Source organism: Sapajus apella, unplaced genomic scaffold (genome assembly GCF_009761245.1).
Source record: "Sapajus apella isolate SASKATOON/1434 unplaced genomic scaffold, GSC_monkey_1.0 scaffold20, whole genome shotgun sequence".
NCBI classification, from domain to species: Eukaryota; Metazoa; Chordata; class Mammalia; order Primates; family Cebidae; genus Sapajus; species Sapajus apella.
Window position 1 is genome coordinate 27,191,994 of NW_022436960.1, and position 14,176 is coordinate 27,206,169.

Genomic DNA, 14,176 nt, shown 5'->3' on the forward strand with positions numbered 1-14,176 from the left:
TCTAAAAATATATATATATATATATATATATATATATATATATATATGATTTTCAACAAAACCCAGGCAATATGTTTCTCTTGAATTCCTAGGTCTTCATAAGGTATAACTACATGAATAGCATATTTTGAAAGATAAAAGGATGATTTCTCAATGAACAGCTAGGTTTTCTAAACAAACAAGCAAATTTTAAAAAAATGATCTTTTCTTTTATTCCTCTAAGTTCTACCTCTGTACTTAGAACCATGAACAGCCCAACTGGGTCAAAAAGCAGTCACCAGAGGAAGAAAAGTATGTTGCCTATAAACAAGTACAAAGATTCTCAACCCTACCAGCAATCAGAGAAATGCAAATGAAGACCAAAATAAGATATTTTATTCCCACTAGATTGACAAAAATTAAGTTAGTGTCTGACAGTGCTGCAACTGGAGAAGAGACATCAACAGATTCTCTTTTGCATTGCTGAAAGGAGTGTAAATTTACATAGCTACTTTGGAAAATAATTTAGCATTATCTTTTTTTTTCTAAAGCATTATCTTTTAAAGCTGAACATTCACATGTTTTAAGGCAGTGAGCCTGAAAGAAGGCTTCAGTAAGGGGTCTGAAATGAGTGACACCAACCCTAATTACTGGTTCACATATTTTAGTTAAGGCCCAGTAATTCCACTCCTAGGTATATGCCCAGGAGACACATCCAAGAATATTTGCACCACAGCTGTTCTTAACAGCAAAAGACCAGAAAGAAGTCAAATCCTCAACAACAGGAGAATAGAAAAATTCACAGCCGTATAAACACACAGTTAATATAATAAAGCATTGAACAAAATGAACTGTAACTATATGTAACATGAACCTTAATTACAAAATATAGAATGAAAAAAGCAAGAGTACATAGAACATGTCTTTTTCTTTTTTTTTAAGAAAAAGTTTAAAAGCAATTAAAACTAAACAAAAGAATTCTGCTTTTACACAAGAGAGGATATCTGTTACTGGATACACTCTCCTACCATAAACAGCTAGAAAAGTATACAAGTTATTTGAAATAACTGTTTTCTGACATTAAACAACTGGCAGCACAGGACTATGATCTCTGACAGAGGGAAATACTAAAGTAAACCCTACAATTGCCCCACGTTTCTGCCTAGAGGCAATTTCCAGACTACGCAGAAAGAGAGGAAATGCAAATAGAACCCAACAGTCTCCAAAAAGAGATGACAGACATCAAATTTCTAGGGAGTGGCTAGAATTTTCAGAGCAATGTCCTGGAGAAGAAGTTGTGCAGAACAAGATATCTAAAAATCATCTTGAGGGACCCCTTGAATCTTTGGGTGAACACAACTCTGCTTAGGTATAGGGCGAAAGTCCACAAGGCTAAGCAAAGTGCAAGTTATCAGGATAAAGAACAAATTAAGGAGAAGGTAAAGTGCAAGGTGAATAATTCCCAGAGTTCACATAAGGTTGCAAATTGAGTGCCTGCCAGTCAGAACGGAAAAATCTCACTGAATATGGATGTAATTTAACAGACACCCCAAAAGAGTCTTTAGTGGAGGAGCTCACCTGGATCTAGACAAAAAGCTACTCTAAACGAACCATAACAATGCTTAAAAATAAGCCTGAAAAAGATAAGGTGATCTACAAATTACTGAAGTGCCTGACCAAAAGAAAAAAAAATTCAAAAGGGTTTAAAGAAGGCGATAAAATCCTAACACTCAACAATATAACATTTGCAATGTCCAAAATTCAATTAAAGAAATTACTGTAAATGTGAAGAAACAAAAATGTGACCTATAAACATGAGAAAAACCAGTCAATAGAAATAGAATCCAAAATGACAGATAACAGAATAAGATATTTTAAAACAGTTATTATAAATATCATAACATATAAACAAAAATGTAAAGGAAACCATGAACATAATGAAAAAGAGAATAAGAAGACACAAAAAGTGATGAAAAAAAATTATCTGAGGCCAGGCGCAGTGGCTCATGCCTATAATCCCAGCACTTTGGGAGGCTGAGGTGGGCAATCATGAGATCAGTAGTTCAAGACCAGCCTGATCAACATGGTGAAACCCCATCTATACTAAAAATACAAAAATTAGCCGGGCATGGTGGTGTGCACCTGTAATCCCAGCTACTCATGAGGCTGAGACAGGAGAATCACCTGAACCTGGGAGGCAGAGGTTGCAGTGAGCTGAAATCACCTCACTGCACTCCAGCCTGGGCAACAGAGTAAGACTTCATCTCAAAAATAAATAAATAAAAATAAAATATCTGAAATGAAAATTTCACTGGGTAGAATTAGCAGAGGATTAGGTACTGGAGACAAAATGATGAATGACCTTAGAGACACAGAGAAATGGAAAAACATCCCAAATTAAGAGAGAAAAAAAAGTCTGAAAAAATATGAGCACAGCCAGATTTGAGGTAAAATATAAACTAAGTAACCACAGTCCCAAAAAAAGACAGAAATGGAAAAAAATATATTTGAAGAAATAAAGGCCAAAAGTTTTCCAAATTTGATAAAAACTATAAGCCCATAGATGAAGCTCAATGAATCTCAAGCAGAAGAAACATGAACAAAATGACACCAAGGCACATCATAATCAAACTGTTGAAAATCAGTTGTGGCTAGGCACAGTGTCTCACATCTATAATCTTAGCACTTTAGGAGGCTGAGGCAGACAGATCACTTGAGCCTGGGAGTTCAGGACCAGCTTGGGCAACTTGCGGAGACCTCTAACTCTACAAAAATTAGTCACCCGTGTTGGCATGCACCTGTAGTCCCAGCTACCAGGCAGGCTGAGGGAGGAGGACTGCCTGAGGTTGAGCCCAGGAAGCCAAGGTAACAGTGAGCCAAGATTATGCCACTGCACTCCAGTCTGGGCAACAAAGTGAGATCCCTATCTCCAGGAAAAAAAAAAAAAAAGGAAATCAGTTGTAAAGAGATAATTCTAAAAGCAGGATGAGAAAAAAAGCCATTATGCATAGAAGAAGAAATATAACTGCTGTATGATTCTCATCAGAAAAATGCAAGCCTAAAAACGACGAAAAGACATTTTAAAGGTGCTGGAAATTGTACACGAATGGTCATAGTGGCTTTCTTCAAAAGAGCCCAAAACTGGACACAACCCAAATGTTCTACAATAGATTTGAGTGGTATATTCTGGTATATTCAACAAATTCTGGTATATTCAAACAATGAAATAGTGCATAATAATGAGGCATGAACTATTCTTCATAAACCAACACACACAAATATTAAAAACCCTAGGCTGAACAAAAGAGTCCAGATACAAAAAAGTACATACTGTATGATTCCATTTATGTGGAATTGTAGAAAAACTGTAATGATAGAAGGCAGATCATGATATCTGAAGCCCAGGGTCATGTGGAGGATTGAATAAAAAAGGGAATAAACTGGGCTATGAAGGTGATAGAAATATTTTATATCTCGATTGAGGTGGTAGCAGTGTCTAAACTGGTGCCGACCGTTGCCAAAATCATCTTCAAACTGTACACTTAAAATAGATGCACTTTACTGCACGTAAACTAGATCTCAATAAAACAATATATTGCTTAGACACACATACAGATAAAATATTTTTTTTTTCAAATCAAGGTAATGATAAACACAAAGTTTAGGAACGTGTCTAACCCTGGGTTAGGAAGCTAGTTAGGAGGGAGTAGGGGATTAAAAGGGAGGAAATAATACACAGTTATATTGAATTACTGTCAATAATCTAGTTCTTGGGTTGGGTAATATTTGTCATGTTACAAGTAAACAAACCAGAATAAGAAAGGCAGCTTTGTAGGGAGCAATGACAACAGTGAATCACAATTAATCTAATTCTATGGACCTGAGGTAAAGATTAAAAAAAAAAAAAGGTAGTCACCTCACCCATATATTTCCCATGTCTCAGATGTAGGAAATATGCGAATAAATCCACCTCTCCGGTCATTTTCCTCCTTCACTCTCCGTAAAACTTTGATCTAGATGAAAAATAAGATAAAATGAGTACCTATTTTGAAAACTGGAATCCATGTGGCTATCGGACAAAGGAAGATAGTTAGGACCCAAGAATATGAAAGCAGCATGAAAGGAGAAATTAATTCCATTTAAAATGTTCTTCCCTGAGAAAACACTTCTCCCACCTTGAATCTTTCTCTTTTCAATGTAAGACACGAGTTTGTCATAAATATTATGAATCACTCCATAATTTTTGCTAAACCCTGTTTTAACCCACAAAAGCCTAAAATGAATTTATCTTTACCTCCTCCATTGACAGACCAAGCACAGAACCACCCAACTTCCCTGGCCCTTTCTCCCGGGCTGAGCCCACGAGGTTTTTCATTTCTGCATCACTGGCTGAAAGTGGACGGGAACGCTAAAAAGAAGAAAATAAAAATAGTAAAAAAAAAAATTTTAATTTTTTTCATTATTCCTCATTTCCCTCTGTTCATTCACTTAACATCATCTTTCCTAAGATATATAAGCTCAAATTCATTAATTACTTTCTGTAATTATCTTAGCCTGAAACCCTGGAAAACAGGAGAAAGCTAATAAACTCAAAGGCAAGAGGAGAAAACAGAATAGTAAAAAAAAAACACTATGGGTTGAGAAAGAAAAGAGAAGAAAAAATGAGGTCCACGTGACTTTCTAAGCTAGTATTTAATCCAAACCTTGGTTTTAGAGCACATCTAATATTTCAAGGATATGGAAAAATCTGAAAATGCCTTCAACAGAAAAGTAAATGTGTATTTATTTCAGTGTATATTATTTTCAGCACAGGAGATGAAGAATTAAGAATTGAGACATAAGGCACAAAAACGAGGAACAATCTATTAACATCACAAATGAAAAAGTTGGGTTGTGAGATGTTTTACCATTTGAGTGGGAAATACTGAGATGAGAGTCATCACTGACACAGAAAAGAGCGTGGCCAAAGGTTATCACTGCGGTGGTTGAACTTCAAGAGGCCTGAAACACGAGTGACTACCTGGGGTACTCCAACAAGGCTGCCAAAGGGCCCCCGTTCACCACTGATCCCAGAAGAGGTGCTTGGCTATGTAATCAGCTTCTACATGATAATCAGGGAAATCATCGGAAAACACAAGTTTCAAGTGAATTTTGATTTTATGTGAGTGGAGAAACAGAAAGGTAAAAAAGGAAGTCCGTATAAAAGCATGATAATATATTACTACTAAAACTAATGAAGTGACAGACAAAAATAAGACAAATCTGCCAAGTAGAAAGAGTAAGAAAGAATTCACCCACTATGGGTGCAAACTGTCCTCTTAATTCTTAGAAGTAATTTCAATCAGAGAGCAGCAGCCCCACTGTCAGGAGATATTATTTGTCTTTCTCTATTTGTAGAATATCTATTCAAAGGCATTTTGGTAACTAACTTTTGGCCTTTTTAGCAATATCTGTTGTTATGGAATGAATGTTTGTGTCTCTCAGAATTTCTCATGTTAAAGTCCTAATCTCCAATATGATAGCATTTGGAGATGGAGCTTTAGGAAGGTAATTAAAGTTAGAAGTCATGAGAGTAGGGCCCTGGTGTAATGGGATTAGCGTCCTTATAAGACGAGATGCCAGAGAATTTGATCTCCCTCTCTCTTCCCCAGCCCCAGCCAGTGTGTGCACAAAGAAGAGGCTATGTGAGCATACAACAAAATGGAAACCTATAAGCCAATTTTAAAAAGCTTTAGAATGAAACCTACCTTGCCAGCACCTTGATCTTGGACTTCTCAGCCTTCAGACTGTGAGAAATAAATTTCTGTTGTTTAAGCCACCCAGGCTATGGCATTTTGTTATGGCAGCCTGAACAGACTAATATACTCATGTACACAAATAGCCAACCATGAATGGTTTTATCTTTGGATACAACAGTGACCAACTAACCAATCTTCAAAGCTAGTATGGGAGTTATAAAAGCTATATTTTCTGATAGGAAACTCCATGACGGATACCTATATCAAGAAAAACCATGCAATCAACAGATGTAAGCAACATGTGAAGTGCAGGAGCTTTTACTGTGGTGTCTTCAACATCCAGAACAATACATTATACTTGGCATGAAGTAAATCAAGAAGTATTTGTTAAACAAATAAATACGTGGAAGTGCTGACACCAATCATGGTTAGAATTGAACTCTGCAGAAGGATTTTGGGAAATAGTTTTACTTCCTCAATCTCTGGGAATACATTAAACAGTAGATGTTAAAATGAGAGGGTTTACAGGTTTATATATTATTTGTATGAATAATGTAACCATTGTTTTAAAATCTTTAAAAAGTGTGAACACTTATTTAATGTATAATTTGGAAAAGCCAAAAATATTAAATGGATCGTTTGAGGGCTTTTCTCGTGATCACACACTACTTACTGTTTGCCAAAAAATACTTATCTAGTTCACCCATGATAGCATGTTTCTGATCATAAAGCCACTGGCAAAGCCGGGCACAGTGGCTCACACTTGCAATCTCAGCACTTTAGGAGGCCAAGACAGGCAGATCACCTAAGGTCAGGAGATAGAGATCATCCTGACCAACATGGTGAAACCCCTTCTCTACTCAAAATACAAAATTATCTGGGCATGGTGGCACATGCCTGTGATCTCAGCTACTCAGAGGCTGAGACAAGAGAATTGCTTGAACACTGGAGGTGGACGTTGCAGTGAGCCTAGATTGCACCGTTGTACTCCAGCCTGGGCAACGAGAGCAAAACTCCATCTCAAAAATAAAACAGTAAAGCCACTGGCAGTTTGTCCCCTAAGTTAAGTAGCTTTCTTGCATGATACTATCTCAAATTACATAAAGAGATAGTAAGCAATAAGCATTCATTTAAATAATAAAAATAAGCATTTTTATCAAGCTTTTAAGAACAGAAAGAATGTTACTTCGAAGGTTGATAAGCTAAAAGCTACATTAACTAAAAGTATTTAAAGAAAAAGTTATTAACTATTAAACAGATTTAAGGAATGCATGGGTGTATTTAAAAGAACAAGGGTCAAATCACTATTGAACAACATCTAATGAGAAACCCCCAATTCTTGGGTGCTTTTTAAAATAATTTTTAATATTCCTGGCTTCTAGAAATTGAGATAATGATGTTGTAACCTTCTCCTACTAACCTCATGTGGTTCCTGTAACCAATGAATTAGCACCCCAAACTCTTAAACTTCTCTGCCAATCACTTTCAAAGAGTTGTCTCCCATACACAGTCACAACCACTCCGTTGTTAAGCCTACAATTCCAGGTCTAGCTACTGTGTACATATGTGTGAACTGTTTGGGGTCGGGTAGAGGCATGTAGAAATTCAGGTCTGTGCTTCTAGGTTGGGTATTTGAGAGCTTTGAGAAAGGAATACATGTGACCTGAATTATAGTCACAGGTGAAAGAAAAGGCAGAGAAAGAGAGAAGGGAAGAAGAAAGGATAAGATGGACAGAAAAAAGAAAAGAAATGCTTATGAGTGTCGAGGAGACACTCTTGGAGATTAAAAACAAAGGTAAAAAAAGGAATCAGAATGATTTGAAAGGCCATCGAGAGTATTACAAACAAAGGCAAAACAGTCCAAATGCAAGTCATTCTGCAGCTTTGCCTTTGGGCACAACAGCTACATCCTCTGGATAGCAGATATAATAAATCCACATACTCCCATGGGTTGACTGAATGCACTTAGGAAATAAGGCTCCTCTGAACTTAGAGAGGAGAACCACTGCCTCTGGTTAAAAGATACATGATTTAAATATCCAGTCCTCAGATAAATTTTAAACTGTCAAATAACTGTCAGGTTAAGAATTCTGCCATGCAACATGCACCAAAGATAAATTTATCAATAGTACAACTTATGATTCAGAAATCTACCCAAAGAAGAAACCTTACATATCTAACCATCATTGCTAAGGAACAACTGACTGAGAATGTGAAATTATTGAGACAAGGAACCACCAGTCTTCACTCAGACAAAGAAGTAAGACACAGATGCTGAATCAGAAACTGATTCTCAGCCTAAAAAAAGCTGGCAAGTACCAGTGATGAGAAGAACTTGACAAAATGTAGAATGGAGAAAAATGGCAAGATATCCTAAAAATATATCATAATTGAGGGGCAAAAATAAAATTTGTTTGACAGAGAACACATGCAAAGAATAAAAATTTCTCAATGCAGTTTTACGAATTTTGGAATTCTTCATTAAAAGCAAAGGAACTAGAAATAGCTCAATTTATATGTGATACATTTTACCATCTAAAAAACCAAAGGTAAAATCAAGTTTAAAGGCAAAATGAATTAATGCTATCGAATGAAAGAAAATAAATGGACAAGACCACATTATCAATAAATCTGAGTGGAAATAGACCAAAAAAAAGGCTTCTAAGAGAACATTTAAACATAATCATAATCAGTGTATACTGTGAAATTGGGCGGGGAATAAGTAGGCTTATGTAACAGTAGAAAATAAAGTAAAATAAAATAAAAAGAATTATGTAACACCTAGAAATTTGGAATAAATGTAAGCCAGCAGGTCTGAGAGACAAGCATTTTGTTATTAAGGAAAATGGCCTTAAAAACAAACAAACAAAACTTACCAAACCACTTAAAATTACATCTGAAAAATCATGAAGAACTGAGGAAGTACCAGATTAGAAAAACACCAAATGAGGTACTAATCTTCAAAAATGTAAGAAGTATGCTCCTGGTGGTTAATGCCTGGTAAATCTAACTTGAATCCCTAGTAAAATAATGAAACAAATATTAAAAGGAAAAAATCCCTAATAATTTAGAGGATGGGGGCTCATAAAGAATAGTACGAAGAATGCTTTACAGTATTTATTTTAAAGCATGCTTTAAAAGTTTGATTTTTAGGACAAGAGCTTTAAAAGGGGAGCTATAGCAATATATTTAATGTCTTTGGATTTTAGAGAAGCATTTGAGAAAATTTTATAACATTTTTATTCTAAATTATATATCAAGGGTTACTGCCAGAATATAACACATCAACAAAAACTAAAAACAGTGTAACTGTAAGATAAAGTAAACAGCAATGAATCAAGTTAGGAAGGGATTTCTAAAATGGGTGTTAACTAAGCTCTGTTTAAAATTTTCATTAATGTCTGGAAGGAAAAATAAACAAAACAGCATTTTTGGATGATAGCAAATGTGAAAAACATGGCTACAAATAGGTGAACATCAAAGTAACGAGATCTTCACAATGGGAAAATCAAGATGCAAAAGTGTGAAGGGGAGTAAATCTTCTTAGTATAAACTACATGTCCCGCATTTATCCTGAATATTTTATCTATATCATTTCTTTCTCACCATAACTCTATGTATGAATTATTGTCCCCATTTGACAGATATGGAATTGAGCCTCAGAAAGGTAAGAGAACTTGCCCAAATATCTAATTACTAGTTATTAGAAGAGCTCAAATTTGAATTCAGGTCTATCCGACTGAAAAGGTACATGTTTTTTCCAGAATACCATGCAATACAATTTCTGGTGAGTGGAAAATCTGAACCATAGACATTAAAGAGAAGGGAGAAACATAGATAGAGAAAATGGATTAAAAAGGAAAAGGCAGACAAAGGACAAAGAACTAAAGAATTCACAATCTGACAGCAACAGAAAAAGAAAGCTTGGCACAATCTTACTGGTCAGAACAGAGAATTTTTTTTTTTAACTTGGCTCCAATGAAAATACTGTGAAGTTAAGAGTGCTTCGTTAACAGAAAGACAATGACAAAATAGAACACTGCAAAGAACAGTAAGAGTCCAAGAATTCAACACGTATAAAGCTGGCTGAATAAAGTCAGAAAGCCTTTATGTCACATTCAAATACATTACTACTAAAGAGAGGTCTTGCTCTCCAACAAAGCTATTATAACCCATGGTAATCCAAGCAATGCAACTAGATGTAATGGAATTAAACTGATAACGAGAAATTAAGATTAGAATTACATATCAAAGGCCGGGCATGGTAGCTCATGCCTGCAATCCCAGCACTTTGGGAAGGCCAAGGTGGGCAAATGGCTTGAGCTCAGAGGTTCCAGATCAGCCCGGGTAACAAGGCAAAACCCTCATCTCTACCAAAAACACAAAAAATTAGCCAGGCGTAGTGGTGTGCACGTGTAGTCCCAGCCACTTAGGAGGCTGAGGTGGGAGGACCACCTGAGCCCAGGAAGTCCAGGCTGTAGTGAGCTGTGATCGTGCCACTGCACTCCAGTCTGGGTGACGAAGTGACACCCTGTCTCAAATAAATAAATAAAAATAAAATAGAATTACATTTCAAAGACACTTCTTTAGAGTCAAACGCCAAAGGCTATAAAAGAGTACTCATTTCTTAACGTACTCCTATCAGTAGATTAGTTCCAGGGATATTTAGAATATAAGCTCTTTGAAGTCAACAGCCTTATTTTGTTTTGTTTTGTTTTGTTTTTTGCCACGGGTAGCAGCTAGCATACTTAGGTATTTACTAAATATAAAACACTACATATTATAGAGTTTCAAATTCTACCAACTAAGTACCAAAATTCATACTACAGAATCACATTAATCAGTTACTAAATATTAGACAAGGCATCCAGTAAGTTATTTTTTATTTCTTGCTTTCACATAAACCATATAAATCACTTTATCAGAAATAGTAGCTAAGAAAGTTACAAGTCAAGCATTCAAGCTTACCAGAAATTGCATCAGAGAGTGCAAATGCCAAAATAAATACACTGGAGCTTTTTGCTAAAAAATAGTTGCAGTGACACGTTTATATATGAGGGTATCTATAACCCTCATACCAAAGCATCAAATAGCAGGCATAGGACTCCCACTGCTGGCCTATTACTTCAAAAAGAATTTTTTAAATCTGTGCAGAAGAAAGCGATGGTTAATCTCAAATACTGCTAACAGAAACAGTAAGAAAGCAAATGTTGATCATTCAGAATCTTCAGAAAGAAAGATGTTTGCATTTCAAAGGTAGCATCTGGGACACTATTATGGCAAAGCTTCTAAGATGTGTAAACTGCAAATCACTACATATTTGAAATGTCACCTATTAAGAAACTCTACAGCCCAACACCCAATGTGTAAACATTTCCAGTATTAAGCTATAGGCAACAGTATGTTTCGTAAGATGTCTGGGAAAAAAAATGAAGTTCATTTGTGAACTACAAAATTTCCTTCCTGGAATATTCTGGTCAAAGAGACAGATATGCCAGTAAGCCCCTGTTCATTGTTTAAATTCAACTGCCTCCATCGCAGTATAATCACTATCAGGAAAAGAGGATCCCTAAGTTCCTGCATCCTCTACTCTTATATTCTATAACCAAAAAGACTTCTATGCATTTATTTTCATTTATGTTATTAAACTGTACAAACAAACAAACAAACAAAAAACAGGTACATAAAGTATGTACCATGAAAAACTAAAGCTAAAAAACTTTCCATTTGGAGAATGAAAATAAAATTTGAATGAAGTCTCCAAAAGATCTAGAACTTACCTGCTTGGCCTTTGATGACTGTAACTGTGCAGATACTGGACGCTATAAAAGACAGAAAAATGGAATAAAGCCTTATCTTCTCCTAACATGCCTACATTTTCCATCTCCTAGATCTATGATATAAAAGAGGAAAAATAATCTCCAAGCAGAAACCAAAGCAAGAGTCCTACACTTGGTAGTTGGAATGTTAGAACATTTATAATCTTTCATTATACTGCTTTCTCCTATGCCATACATATTCCAGCTTCAACTTCTCACTGCCGAGGGCACAATTTTACTGCCAGATAATGAAGACCCTGAAGTCAACTAGTCCACCTGACAAACTGGTTTCACACACTACACATAACAAATCTAAAGTTCCTTTAGCCTTTATATAAGTGTCCTGTAGGCTGCATATGGATGAAATCATGCCATTACCTACCAGTTGGCAAAACAAGCATTGAATAGACTTTCTAGAGTTTGCAAAGAGTTGCCAAAAAAGCTAACAGGCAACCTAAGAAAAGGGATCCATTCATCCAAGGTTGGCAATACAGCTACCTCTAGAAGTGAAACTTGGCAGAAACTGTGTTAAAGCTGCACAGAAACGTTCATGCTCCTTTATACATAATCCTGTGGTTCTTGCCACAGATACTGCAGGAAACAATTTGCAAAGGAATGTGATTGTCTAAATTAAGTTTTCCTAGTACACCTAGGTTAATCCTCTACTTTTTCTTATTAAAAATTAAAGAAAACCCTTTGATCTGTGATACTGCACTGATCAAGTATAACCCTGGTAACTGATTTTATATCTAATCCAAGATAATAGCCCTTAAAATACAGTACACCCTGTTCCACATCCCAACACTAATTAGAGAGTAATTCTACAGCATGGGGTCACAGATAGGCAAAGACTGAATCCAGCTCAGAGACATATTATGCTTGGCCTGCAAAGTATTGTTTCTAATGAACTAGGTGCCAATATTTAAAGTAAGATTTCTGATTTCTCTTGACAATAGGAAGATCGCGTAACACCTGGCCCACACTTAAGCATGACAGTAATTGGCTGGAGCACATTAGTAAAACAGCCACCCCTTTCAGATGAGGTATGCACTCTCTAGTTTACCTCAGTCATATCACTCTTAGCTGTATTATACCTGCCTCTATTTACTCATTTATATTACCTGCCTGAAGGCCCTCTAGGCATTTGAGTTTGAAAGCCCTGTTCTAATAAAAAATTATCTGAATAAATAATAGTATATGAGTTTGGCAAACAGAAAATAGCACTGCTGCAAATGAGACCAGCAAGCAAAAGGAACAAGAGGAGGAATGGGAGTAGAAGAAGGGAGGAAAAAAGGGGGGAGTAGAGGGTTAAAGTGTAGTTGGGGCAGGGATAAAAAGAGAGAAGAAAAGGAAAGAGAAGATGGGGAGCAGGAAGAAAAAGCTGCTGATGCCTTCAAAAAGCCTACAATCTGGCAGAGGCGTACAGGACAATTTAAAAGCAACAAATCAACAAATGCAAAACAATGTAATATAGAACAAGTGAATAATATTAAAATGAAAAGTAAAGGTCATGATGAATTTAATAAGAAAAGACTTCCAAAATGTCTGAGCAGGCAAAGTAATCAAACCAGATGGGAAGAGAAGAGCAAGGTGGGTTTTTTAAAATAGGAAGAAATGTTAAAGGCCAAGAAACAAAAGTGGAAAATTAGCAGAGTCAAAATAGGCAGGGACTGACAAGATGATGGAATGAGTAAATAGAAGGATTAGCTGATTGGTTTAACTGGAACAAAAATGCAGAGTACACAAAAACTGAAGCAGTGCTTGATCAAATGATATTTTAGACATGTATAAGTTTCTTTGGGCTTTTACCTCATTTAGCCTCAATCAATAACTCATGATCATGGAGGGTCCGAAGAGAATTACTTGTAGAGAAGATACTATTTCAAGAAAGCATCTTCTTTACAAAGCTAGTCTGAAGACCGGAAAGAACACAGTGATGACTAAGAATTAGTAGGCTTCTCTGTGCTTTGTTTCTGAGCACATCAATCTGAGGTGGAAAAAGGTGATTTTTAAAAACAGAGAGAAGGAAGATAATGAAAAAAAGAAGCCAAGATAAAAGACAAAACAAAAAACAGGGAGTAAGTTTGTCGGAAAACATTTAAAGCACAAGCTGTTAGCCACAGCTGAATATAACTGCCTCCTATCTAAAGTGATCCCCAAATTCTCCTGCTCTAAGTGACCTCATCCACAGTACTTCAGCTCCCTCAGTTATATCAGCCGCCACTTCCCAGTAAGCTGCCTTCAGGCTCCCTGCTGTGGAATTTGCTTACCTGAGGTTTCTGGAAAGGGTTTCGCCGGGAAGACTCAAAGGTGGGATAAATTGGCCGGGCTGATGCTCGCTGGGCAGGATCTTGGCACACAAATCCTGAATGGGGAATGGGCAATATTAAAACCTGCCATTTTCTAAGAAATTAGCAGGTCTCACTACACCTTTTCTTTAGATATACAGACTCAGTTTCACTGTCATAAATATTACAGAGATCTAACCTCAGGAAGGTAATGCACAACTCTCGCATACACATACTCTGATTGAACTCCGAACCACCATAATTAGAGAGAACAAGAAAGGGGAAATATGCAGATAAATTAACCTTGCTGGTTAGGTAGCTGAAATGTGATTCTGAGTGAGAAAGAGATGTA

The 14,176-nt window shown here is 36.3% G+C and overlaps 1 protein-coding gene across 26 annotated transcripts in view; it reads right to left on the reverse strand.

The window, feature by feature from the left end:
- The window catches only part of TTLL5 (tubulin tyrosine ligase like 5), a 283,926-nt gene that overhangs the window by 201,935 nt on the left and 67,815 nt on the right, over positions 1 to 14,176 (reverse strand). For 21 of the 26 annotated variants that reach the window (XR_004271639.1, XR_004271640.1, XR_004271638.1 and 18 more), the window contains 4 exons: positions 13,807 to 13,901; positions 11,498 to 11,539; positions 4,274 to 4,387; positions 3,901 to 3,992 (listed from right to left, as the gene is read on the reverse strand). Coding sequence is in view for 23 of the 26 variants with exons in the window: in XM_032287240.1 (XP_032143131.1) it covers positions 3,901 to 3,992; positions 4,274 to 4,387; positions 11,498 to 11,539; positions 13,807 to 13,901 (343 nt within the window). In the remaining 3 variants the exon portion in view is untranslated. The remainder of the gene's footprint in view (positions 1 to 3,900; positions 3,993 to 4,273; positions 4,388 to 11,497; positions 11,540 to 13,806; positions 13,902 to 14,176) is intronic. The other 5 variants (XM_032287234.1, XM_032287244.1, XM_032287246.1 and 2 more) reach the window with 1 other exon arrangement.